At 33.0% G+C, this 13,202-nt stretch overlaps 1 protein-coding gene across 1 annotated transcript; it reads right to left on the reverse strand.

The window, feature by feature from the left end:
- Nucleotides 1–405: 405 nt before the first annotated feature.
- LOC143224254 (uncharacterized) lies at nt 406–7,768 on the reverse strand. Its single transcript, XM_076452666.1, has 7 exons — nt 7,732–7,768; nt 6,180–6,264; nt 5,120–5,161; nt 4,379–4,423; nt 3,237–3,257; nt 1,473–1,535; nt 406–801 (listed from the first exon to the last, which is right to left on the reverse strand). Exons 2-7 carry the CDS (start codon nt 6,246–6,248, stop codon nt 682–684), a joined length of 360 nt encoding a protein of 119 aa, XP_076308781.1. The 5' UTR covers nt 6,249–6,264; nt 7,732–7,768; the 3' UTR covers nt 406–681.
- Nucleotides 7,769–13,202: the final 5,434 nt, after the last annotated feature.

Genomic DNA, 13,202 nt, shown 5'->3' on the forward strand with positions numbered 1-13,202 from the left:
ATAATGAACTTAGGTTTTAACTTGATGTTAAAACTAAAAAAAATGGCATCTTAGCGATGGTTACTTGCTTTTTTCGTGCCTTAATGGGTAGAGAATGAATTAATAGTGACTGGCAATCATATTTTGAAGTAAAACTCTGTCATTGTTTATTTCTAACATTCATATTTGCATTATTCCTTTGCCATCCTTACATATAGAGTCGACCTACACTTTGTTAATGTAGGTTAAGTTTAATCAGGTACTGTTCGTACTAAGTTGGGCTGTCAAGTTCTCACAGTATACAAATGTTGTTCCGAAATTCACTAAGCGTTTACAGCTTTATTTGTATATAATAGACTTACATAAACTGGTGCTTCGTAGTAATAAATTTGCATACAATAAATATATTATATATATGTAGTGTTTATTTATAGATAAAACTTTATAAAGTTGCAGATAAAAGTAGACAGACAACATTTTACCAAATATAATAACAACCAAACCTTCCGTAGATTTCGATAACATAGTACTTTAAAACCTTTCTATATATAGGCATGTTTATTATACCAAAAGTAACCTCAAGTACTGTGGCCGATGAAATAATAATTCATTCAAAAGTTTAACTGAAATTAATAAAATGGACATATGATTATGATAGGGACCAACGATGAGACATACTGGCTTCACGAACTAAAACTACATCTATTCTTCATACTCATAATTAGTTTCTACGAAAGTTTCAACGGTTTTCAGATCATCATCTCTTACTTCGTCAGATCGCTTACGGCGACCAATTGGCTGTGATTGTTGGAAGGGGATTTGCTGAGATAAAACAAACCAAGTTACTTAAAAACAACTATTTAAAAACATGACTTAAGTTTTTGAGTCATTTAAACAATAAACAGTATAATATAGATTCTGAAATAGACTCAGCAACAACTGTTATAATATCTACTTTGAAATACATTTAGCAACCGTTATCATGTATATTGTGAAATATACTTGGCAACTGTTATAAGACGTATTCTGAAATAAAATTAGCAGGCTTTATAAGATGTATTCTAAAATACGCAACTTTCTGTTACCGAACATAGAGTGAATATCGTACGTTTTATCAAAAAGTTTCGCTGTACTAATAATATATTGTTTTGTACCATGTATTTTATCCAATAGAATGACAGTGATAGAATATGTGATGGTGATGGGTCTTGTGTAGGTGAGTGTTCACAACGTTTCATTTTTAGCGTTAATAGAATATAGCTGCAAAATACAAGTTAATGCTATAAAAATTGGTTGTTAAAATTTTAAACTAATGTAAAACCACATAAAACTTGTATGAAACAATTCCTATCTACACGTATTTTGTGTGAAAGACTTAATTATTTAAAACAAACATCTTTATAAACAATCAACATTTTACAAAATAGTTAAATATACATTTATTTTTCATTTAAACTATTGAACAGTTTTTCATAACACGTAAAATAACTCACATTCAAACAGGTTGTCAAGAGGCAGAAAGCTTGAGTTTGCGTAGAATTCACAGGTAAGGTTGTCTGTAAAAATCCATATTAAGTTATTTATAAGCAAACTTATAGAATTATAGATGAAAAAAATTCGAAGTTCTTTAAAGATCCACAAATGATCTTCATTTTTATTAAATATGTAAATTTTATATGGAAAGTGATATAAATATATAGATTTTTTTGAAAGCGATAAAAACAACAAATGTCTATTTATCTATATATTAATTTTCTTTATTAACATTCATTTACGTGTGTTTTTATTAATTTATTACAAAATAAAACATTTATATGTTATTGTTAGTTAATACTTTTATGAATTACTGTTATAACTGAAAGAAAGATGTCTAGATAATATGTGCAGTAGTAAAACGAAAAGAAACTTATAAAGTGTTTCATAAGCGTAAAAGGTTTTTATTGGAGACTTTGCAAAGTCAGCAACAATAACATAAAATATTCAGAGCAAAGTCAGCTTATGACAAAATATAAACTGAGTAAATTTTAAATAAAATAAATAATTAATGTTTGTTTGAGAAAATCGATTAGACTAGTGAGTATTTAAGCTAAAAATTTACACTATAATACATTAAACTATTTTACACTAAATATTTTAAAAGCAGACAAGATCCACTCGTGTTACAAAAGAAAAAAAACGTATATATACTTCCTTCATAACCATCTCAGAAATATTAATACTGTAACTATTCAGCGCCAGCAAAACAGAGACACTTCTTACGATAATTTTAATTTTCAAAAGCAGGCAGATGTTAGTTCTATCTTAATACTGGAGTTTGGACTTATTGCTTTAAATACGTCAGCCAATCTGCTTTATACAGAATTCTAGATGTTTAAAAAGTTTATAAAATGTGATTCTAACATATCGTTTAATATCAATCTACTACGATCTTCTCTGATAGTAAATTATTTGATTCATTTGTGGTACTTGCATTTACCATAGTACCAAGAAAGTGTATAAAAATAAAAAGTTGCGGTATAGCGATACTGCTATGCAGTACGAGTATCGTATCGTAGAGCTTTGGCACGATACACTATATGTATCTTCACGAAATTATAAGGTTTAAGTAAACGTTATAAGATTAAAGCTCATGTTAAGATTAAAGCATTTTTCTCCATCTAAAACAAATTTCTTTAGCGTGATTTTTAAAACCTCCCAAATAAATTTCCAACTTTTTCGATAAATCTTCAGATTTTATCTGCTATATTCACTACCCTAAATTTACATAAAGTTGGTTATTTTGACCAGCCTCGTAACCGTCACAAAAAACCAAAATTATTCTTTTTTCTCTAAAATTATTCAACTTATAGCAAGAAATTACATTTGCTTACACTAAATAACTTAAAGCTCTTAACATTATACATCTGATTCTAATAAATTTTACTGTTTTATTACCCTTTGATTGTTTGTTTTCGCGCAAAGCTACACGAGGGCTATCTGCGCTAGCCGTCCTTAATTTAAAAGTTTAAGATTAGAGAGAAGGCAGATACCCGCCACCACCCACCGCCCACTTTTGGGCTACTCTTTTACCAACGAATAGTGGGATTGACTGTCACATTATAACGTCTCCACGACTGAAAGAGCGAGCATGTTTGATGTGACGGTGATTTGAACTCGCAACCCTCGGATTACGAGTCGTGTGCCTTATCCACCTGGCCATGCCGGGCCAGCTGTCTAAGAGAATTGACAAATATGCTAAAACCAGCAAAAAAACTTACCGCTCCATAGCACGTGTTCAACTGAAAGTAAAAAAATAAAGTTGTAATACTTGCAGACTTATAGTACATCCAACAGTCAAGCAACTAGAGATAGGGACTAATTATAAAATACAGTAGTTATAACTATAAATAATATTTATTTATTAACTCGGTGTTTAAGGATAAATTATACAATTTCTTAAAGTTCAATATTACTTTTTATAATGGACAAGGTCTAAGTAAATAACATTTCTTATAATGCACATGAATCTAAAATGAGATCAGCACAACTAATCTGCTTATACATTGGAGTTAATTTATTTCCATATTTTTATATTTAAGCGTTTATGAAACAAACAAAAACAACATCTACGACAGTTCGATTACATTAGATTTTTTCGTCATAATTCGATATTATTTTAAGTTTCACTTTGACATATATACAGGTTTTATATATTCTAATAATCTTCCTTTGATAAGAAATAACCAAACTCCGTCTCTCGTTTGAAAAATGAACATGTCCACCATATTAATGTCTTATGCTAAGACATAAGAACGATGTTTTGCCTTCCAAATTATATTCTACTTTAAATTTACACACTTTAGGCCACAGCTTCAGAAACCGTCGTCCGATGTTTCTGTTTACAATAGTTTTACTGTGTTCACACGTATGGTGGGCGTTCATATCATCGACTATCCTGGCGTTCATCAACCTAGGATTATCTTAATTCTTTGTTTCGTTTTGGAATTTCACGCAAAGCTACACGAGGGCTATCTGCGCAAGCCGTCCCTATTTTAGCAGTGTAAGGTTAGAGGGAAGGCAGCTAGTAATCACCACCCACTGCCAACTCTTGGGCTACTCTATTACCAACGAATAGTGTGATTGACCGTCACATTATAACGCCCTTACGGCTGAAAGGGCGAGCGTGTTTAGTGCGACGGGGATTCGAACTCTCGACCCTCTATTTTAAGTCAATAATTACTCTTCAGTTTTTCAGAAGAGTGTACTTGAAGACAGTCATCACTTTGTACATATCCACACTTTCAAAGTTCTTCCATTACTAATTTAGTTTTAAAATTACCTGTCTTCAGCAGTACTTTTTCAGAAGTATGTAATTTATAAGTTTTTTGTCATCAGTAATGTATTGTTAAAAAGAACTCACCGTATTAGTAAATGTTTGCCCACCAATGCATCTGACACAGGAGCTCTACATCGAAAAAAAAATCACAAAGCACTTGCGTATAATTAAATAAATAATATCTAATAATATTAAAAGTATTTTTAAAAGAAGTTTATAAGATAAATAAAAGAAAAACTGAATTAATTTAGTGATATTTACACATCAAGAATATATCATTTTCTTTTTTTTTACTTTCATTTCAAGATACTTTCTTAACGTGTGAAAGCACTTGTAAAGAATATTGAACTAACTAAAATTTGCACGAAAGTTTTCCCCTTCCTTCCTTTTCATTACGAGGTTTGAGCTCAAACATGGAATATTATCAAACTCTAACGTATAAATGCCCAGAAGTTGTCTGCACATTTTAACTCCTAGCGGCATTAAAAAAAATAAATCTTAGTCAGTATCGTCTGAAAACCTCTTCAAATATTCCAGATTATAACTATTTTGTGAAAACATAATAGTCTGTTATTTTTCTTTGTTTTTTTTTAACTTTTGCATTTGAAATGTGTTTTGTCATAACGAACAAAAATTTGTAAAGTGCCAGAAGATATGATTTTCGTATATTATTGTTACATATCGGATGTTTCGTAATATTTCAATACCATCACAACCACACTACGCTGTCGTTATAACAACGGAAGTGACTTTTGAATCCTCCGGCATACATCTTTAAAAAAAAGTGTTCAAATAACGACAAACGAAAGATAGTTCATAACCTACCTGCAAGCCTTGAACCATTGAGTTGACACAAACTTGCATTGTCTGTAATACATTTGTAACATATCTGTATTTAACACTGCACAAACACATTCAACAAGCAAAAGCGATTTATCCAAATATATAGATTTTTCATTAACTGAATCATAAACTTAAAATAAGTAATGTTTTATTAAATTGCCAGTTTCAGTCGTTAAAATATTTGTGTTGATAATCTATACAAACTAGTCAATATCTTTAACAAACCAGTAAAAGTACAAACTTACCGTTACGAGTCAATTAGTGATTAAACTTACCTTTCCAAGCCAATAGATGTATAAAATTACTTTTAGAAATTATTCGTTGCATAAACCTAACTAAACAAGTCAACATTTTGTTTTCTATTTAAAAACAACAGTCAACATATTGTTTCATTCATGCTAGCTACGTAATATATTGTTTTTACTTTATAAGAAAGTCAATATATAAACCGATCTTTACAAGTAAGTTAACTGTTTGGAAGCTACAGTTAGCATATTGTTTTATTCATTCAAGCTAGTCAATACATATTTTTAACCTTAAAAGTTGGTCAATATGTCGCTTTCTTTTTATCCGTTATTCAATATTCAGTCTTTTTTTTACATGTTAATCAATTTAGTAATTAGAATAAACAAATAAAACGTTTTGTTTTTGTGTATTATGTGCCGTTTTTTTCAAACTACAGATCTCATTAGATTCACTATTTGAGACGCTTTTTGTTAACAATAAAACTAGTTGACGCAAAAATCAAGTTCATAATGTAGAAGCTACAAGTTATTTGCTTAGATGTATATATACTTCAGCAATAAGCGTTCGGACTATTGAAACTATACATCATGAACTTAATACATGCTGGGAATGTAGAAGTTATACGTCATGAACTTACTATATACATGTATATACTTCAGCAATGTACGTTCAGATTGTTATAGTAATACGTTACACGTTTATTATATATACTTTCTTTTACATGTCTCTTTTTTTCATAAAAATATATCAACCTTCAAATTTTAACAAAAAACACACAAAACTTATCGCCACCTACCTGAAAAATTGCTGCAGTCATCACGAAAATCGACAAAATGCAGATAGCAAAGAACACCTTTCTGTTCATCGTGGAAACAGTTTACCTTAAAAATTAAAAAAAAATCAGCTAATTTATTTGCATGAAGTACAGTCCCACACATATATTATTTTTTTATGCAAGAATACAAGAACACACACACACATATATATTGTTACTTTAAAAAAATTTCGGCCACCGGTGGCTCAGCGGTATGTCTGCGGACTTACAACGCCAAAACCCGTGTTTCGATACCCGTGATAGGCAGAGTATAGATAGCCCATTGAGGAGCTTTGTGCTTAATTCAAAACAACAACAATTGAAAGAAACTTACTCATAGTACTCTTAAATAACAGTTTAAAATTATTCATTGCTTGATCTTTGTAATTATTTGCAAGTTCAGTGAATGTTTTAATAGGTTTGTTCCTGTTTGAATTCGGCGCAAAGCTACACGAGGGATATCTGCGCTAGCCGTCCCTAATTTAGAAGTGTAAGTCTAAAGGGAAGCCAACTAGTCACCACCACCCATCGCCAGCTCTTGGGATACTCTTTTACCAATGAATAGTAGGATTAACAGCAACATTATAACGCCCCATGGCTGAAAGGGCGAACATGTTTGGTGTGACGGGGACTTGAACCCGCGACCCTCAGATTACGAGTCTAGCGCCCTAACCACCTGGCCATGCCGGGCCCATTTTAAAAGGATACAGTTTTTTCGCTTTGATTGAATCGTTATTGTTGTATTCAGTTTATTAGCACAAAATTACCCATTGATAAGCCTTATCTAATTTTAACTTGACGTAAACTGCAGGAAAAAGTAATCAACACTATCTACCTTCAACTGTTGAGATACTACAGTTGAATAGTGGGATTTGACCATCACTCTTATAACGCACCTACAGCCTCAATATGCGGAGAGCAATTTTGCTGTAACAGAATTCGAATCATAGATCCTTGAATTAACAGCTCAGCATGTTAACTGCTAGACCTGTTCCGGGCCCAGTAGTTTTAAATTTATACACTAGAGGGAAGAGACTTAGTCAACATCACTCTTGGGCTACGCTTTTCTAACCAAATAGTGTGACTTGACCATTACTCTCATGCTGCCCTCAGCAAGGTCTCAAAGCAGTTTGTTTGTTTGTTTGTGTATGTGGGGGGACGGGACGTTGACAGGGAAACGTCGGATTCACAGTCCACGTACGTTAACGACTGGACTACGCCGTGCCCAACGAAATCATTCTAGCTGTCACGTGCATCAGATTAGCCTGATTCATGTTTTTAGACAGGTCTGGTTATCTGATTGATTGAAGAATATTTTACATCTCATCAGCAAAACGCTTAAATATACCACGCGCATTGTAGAAAATAACAACTATGTAATTTTGTTTATACAATGTTAAAATATTATCCACAAAAGTTCTAGTATTAATGATTAACTTTTTGTTATAGTAAAGTAATAAATAAATAAAATTCAATGAGGTATCACATACTAAACTACAACGTAGGTCATAAATTTTTGATGTGTTGTACTCACTTTTACTGGTTCTGAGGAGAATCTTTCAGTATGGTCCTGAAATTAGTCTTACCCTACAGTTGATCGACTGTTCATTTTATAGGTATTCTCTGACCCACGTGATATAGTTCCTGATTCTGCATTTAGTGAAAACAAATCACATAAACGTAATTTTATTCATCAATAAGAGCTGTTGTTGGGTCACGGGGTTAAACAATTCATTGTTCTATATTCATTTACCGACAAAACTGTTCCTTCCGCGTCTACATTTATCGTGTAGAGTTGTTGCTATGTAAAAATCTTTACATATCAAAATTGGTAGAACAATGAAAATACACCGGTTTCTTTAATGAGACTGTCTGATATAGTAAGTAGAAGGATCTGTCGGACACTTTCATGTGACTGGAAAATAGGAAGGTTTGGTTGTTTTAGCGCAAAGCTACACAATAGTCCATCTGCGATCTGCCCACCATAGAGAATCGAAACACAGATTTTAGTGTTGTAAGTCTGAAAGCTAACCCACAGGGGGACAAAACGGAAAAAGACAATTAATTCGACGACTTTAAGCTTAATACAAGATAATCTACCAAGAATTTCTTAACTAGATTTCACTCTGCCTGATTTGGTATACGTTTCAATTGACTTCAAAATATAAAGCTCTAACAAATTTATTTTTAATTTAATATTGGAATTTACTTCTTTCTTTATATAATACGATTTCTTCTAAAAGTAATGCTGTTTAAAAACATATCTAGCTTCCAGTGCTTCAGCGGTATGTCTACGGACTTACAACGCTACAATCCGGGTTTCGATACCCGTGGTGGGCAGAGCAAAGATAGCCCATTGTGTAGCTTTGTGCTTAAAACAAGAAACAACAACATAAAAACACATATATCAACAATATATTAAACAATTTCTCAACTTGAAGAAAAAAAGGTGAGCTGAATTTTGTTGGCTGAGGACTGGTACTTAAGACTGCTACTAACAGGATCTTAAGTGCTTGTAATCTCCAGTTCTATGAAAATAGGTAAATCTATGTGCTTGTAATCTCCAGTTCTATGAAAATAGGTAAATCACGCATACCAACAATACTCAGAAATACTTAATAAGCAAATACATTATATTGCAGGTGAAACAAACAGCTGGTCCTGCTAAACTACGACAGTTCTACTTCATTCCATTTTTCCTCGTATTGTTTTTTTCCAATCATAGTGAATGGTCAATCACTTCAAACATTTGTTTGTGATCACATATGAAAAAAGAAGCTAGTTAAACTTTTCTGTCGTTCCCCAGTTTTATATAACTTTATATATAAATGATATTTACAAGTTTAATTTCAAACTGTGAAATTTAAACTTTAGCATGTAAAATATTTTTTCTATTCGTATAGTTAATTCAGTAATTTCAACCCCTTAAATACAACTGGATTATTAATTCAAAATAAACTGAATTATAACATTTTTTATCTATTACATTATCCCTTAGATCAGAAGTTCCCAGAGTAGGGGATCTGAAAATGGTTTTAGGAGGGTCACACAAAACTTTCCCACTGAAATGACCATGATATCTTAAAAGTGTTATAATAATATCTATTGCTCTTCCTAGTTATGATGTAGGCGCTGGTTGGTTCGGATTTTGCTTCATTTCAGTATTCATTTCTTCGATGAAATTAATTGTACTGGTCAATGTGTCACAGTTTACCTTCTTAATAAGCATTTGCCTGGTAATATAACAAGTAAACAAGAGTAAAATTGCACAGTTTTTAATGTCATTACCTGCAATTAAAAATCAACATAACGTAAGCATCACATATTCACTACTTAGAATAAAAGTTATTGTAACATTTGCATCAACGGACTTAATGGTACCAACGTAAACGGGCGAAACATTCTTTTTGCGTTTGGGTTAGTTTTTTTTACAGCGAATTGGTTATCGAGTAAAAGTAGACTTTACTGTACAAAACTATCAATGCTAGTAGCCCTGTTTTAATATTAATATATATCCAACTGTGTAAAGAACATGCAAAGAAATGACCTACACATTCTTATATAGTACTATGCGTTGTTCTTCAGCGGTAATATACCTTGAATGCAGTAGATAATTATAATATCTTTGTCATAAAACTTGGTACGTGTATCTCTCCTGCAGATATGCTCAAAGCGTTTTTTTTATATATATATTTCGCGCAAAGCTACTCAAGGGCTATTTGCGCTAACCGTCCTTAATTTAGCAATGTAAGACTAAATGGAAGGCAGCTAGTCATCAACACCTACCGCCAACTCTTGAGCTACTCTTTTACCAACGACTAGTGGGATTAACCGTCACATTATAACGACCCGCAGCCTGAAAGGGAAAACATGTTTGGTGCGACGGAGGTTCGAACCCGCGACCCTCAGATAACGAGTCGAACGCCTTAAACCACCTGGCCATACCGGGCCATGTGCTCAAAGCGATACGAAACTAAATGATTAATGATAAAATTTTAGGGGTGACCAGGGTTGTCCGTTGCCTTAAAAACAACTGTGTAGCTAAAGTATGAATTAATGGCTGCTTTTTAAATAGTTTTTTTTATAAAATAAGCTACAATGTTTTTAGCATAAACTACATTACTGGCTATCTGCACTCTTTCCACCACAGGAAAGGAACTCCAGATTTAAGCATTGCAAGTCCGTAAACTTACTGCTAATCCATTAGGAAGTAAATTTGTTACTTAAAGTGTGGGTGGTTTCTTATAGCAGAGGCACATAGGACTATCTGCTGTGTCCACGAAGGAAAACGAATAACTGATTTTAGCGTTGTAAATCAGTAGACTTATCGTTGTACAACCGGGAACAGTTACTTAAAGGAAAAAGACAAATGCATCACTTTTCCTAAAATGTTGTGTTTTTATATATAGTTTTCATTCACAACTTTATTTATCTTAAAATTAATATTCTATAATTTCACCAATTTTATTGTTCTCACGCGCAGGTTTCTTAAACTATTAATAAAGAATATTTGCTATATTCATTCTACAAAGGCACAAATTAAGGGTTAAGTGATCATAATGTGTTGATAAAAATGCGATCTAATTACGTCATGTGATGTGGAATTTATAAGACAGAGAAAAGACTACAATAAGCACACCTAGGTTATTTTCTTTGCATCTGTCGTTATTTTGTCTTGACGCTTACATTTTCATTTTTAAATTGTTTATTTTTGAATTTCGCGCAATGCTACATGAGGGCTATCTGCGCTAGCTGTTCCTAATTTAACAGTGTAAGATTAGAGGGAAGGCAGCTAGTCATCACCACCCACCGCCAACTCTTGGGCTACGCTATTAGCAACGAATAGTGGGATTGACTGTTATATTGTAATGCTTCTACGGCTGAAAGGGTGAGCACGTTTGGTGTGGCGGAGATGCGAACCCACGACTCTCAGATTACGAGTCGAGCGCCTTAACCACCTGGCCATGCCCGGCCCTTTTAAATTGTCCTCAGCGATATCTGAAAATACGAAAATCTTAAACATTGATTATTCACAATAGGTTTGAGAACTTCAACGGACTGCAACGGAATGTTGAATGAAAACAGAAGGACATTTCGGCTTCTACACTGAGGTCTTTTTCAATACTTCCCATTTCCATTCAACATTTGGTTACAGTCCATCAAGAGCCCGGCATGGCCAGGTGGGTTAAGGCGTTCGACTCGTAATCTGAGGGTTGTGGGTTTGCATCCCATCACGCCAAACATGCTCGCATTTTCAGTCGTGGGGGCGTTATAATGTGACGGTCAATCCTACTATTCGTTGGTAAAAGAGTAGCCCAAGAGTTGGTGTTTGTTGGTGATGACTAGCTGTCTTCCCTCTAGTCTTACACTGCCAAATTAGGGATGGCTAGCACAGATTGCCCTCGAGTAGCTTTGTGCGAAATTCAAAAACAAACAAACAGTCCATCAAAGTTTTCAAACCTACTGTATCTACTCTACCTAATTATTTACTGAAAGTACAGTAATAATTCATGTTTCCCAAAGAAATGTGTGACTGCTAAGATATAATCTGTAAACAGTTAACATTAAAGTGTGTACGAGATGTTTCACTTATGTATACATAAAGAAAGCATAGCCTTGTTCTTTATTGAGCCCAATAATAGCTTGTTTTATTTATGTTCCTCAATAATTGTTGTTAACGAAAACAACAATGAATGTTTATTTGTAGTTTTTAGCTATTAAGAGTAATTCAATGGTTCGGCGAAAAGCACAGACTTACAACGCTTATACCAGGTTTTGATTTCCGTGGTGGGCGCATCATTACATAATTTTTTGCATAATAACAGACAAGCACAAGCTACGAAAATAACAAATTAGTTTATCTTGTTTTCCAACTTAAATAAAAATCCCTGTTTTAACATGATTGTTATACATCTAATAACATCCTAAATACTGTTCATATCATGGTATGGCCACCAAACTTCTGAGTCCTTCTTGAAAATTACCTTACTTCCTGGTTCAGAAAGTTCAACGATTTCAATAGTCCACCGCTGATGTTATTGAAAGTGTGAAACACGGAAACCTTCGAACTTACTTCCTTTATTTCAACCTATATTTGATAGTAACACTTGTTTATCGGCTACATATCCGGTCTTAAGCAAAAAGAAAAAAAAAATGAAAGGGGAAGGAAAAGGAAGGGCGTGTGTTTTTACATGCGTGATTTTCAAAAATGATTTTGTTTTCATGAAATATGTCAAGCACTTGTCTAAATAGAAAACAAAATACTGACGCTTACGGAGATTTTATGTTATACGATATATAGAAATTATTCAGTTTATTTGTACTTTTGCTGTCGTCCATAGTTTTGAGCTATTGACAGGAGAGAAAGCAGGCAGTCAGTACCATCCTACTATCGACAAACCAATCTAGAGGAACTGCCTGTCATTCCTATAATGCACCCACAGTTTAAATTGCTTAGAATATTGTGTTTTATCACACAGATTGAAATTCAGTTTAATTAGCCCCAAAAAACAGAGTTTTACCATCAGAAGAAACTGCTTATATTAAGTAATGTACTGTTATAACACTGTTTGATTTTCAACTTCTAAATGATCGATCGGAACGCCTATGTTAATTGAAACTACTTAGATTTTAAGAATATAGGTTTCTTTGCGAAGATATAATGACATTTACAAGCCTTTAAAATTTGTTTATCATCATATTTTCGTTAGTAAAAAAATTCTTTACGCCTTACAACAAGTGTTTACAAAACACTGCTTAACCAGATCAGATTTCTTTCAAAACATAAGGTATTGGTTGTTCAGGTAATTAAAACGCTTCTAATTGTAGCATTTATTCTTTTTATAGAGAAAAAAACACTAGAGAATTAGTAACAAATACGATAGTTGAAGGAACTAAAAGGGCTTGATTCTGTAAACACTGAACACGTAACACAAAAAAAAACGCTTTCGCAAATTTGGATCTACGCATTGATGGTGCATCCAAGTTATATATTTAAAATGAAAA

This window comes from Tachypleus tridentatus, chromosome 8 (assembly GCF_004210375.1).
Source record: "Tachypleus tridentatus isolate NWPU-2018 chromosome 8, ASM421037v1, whole genome shotgun sequence".
Classification (NCBI taxonomy): Eukaryota; Metazoa; Arthropoda; class Merostomata; order Xiphosura; family Limulidae; genus Tachypleus; species Tachypleus tridentatus.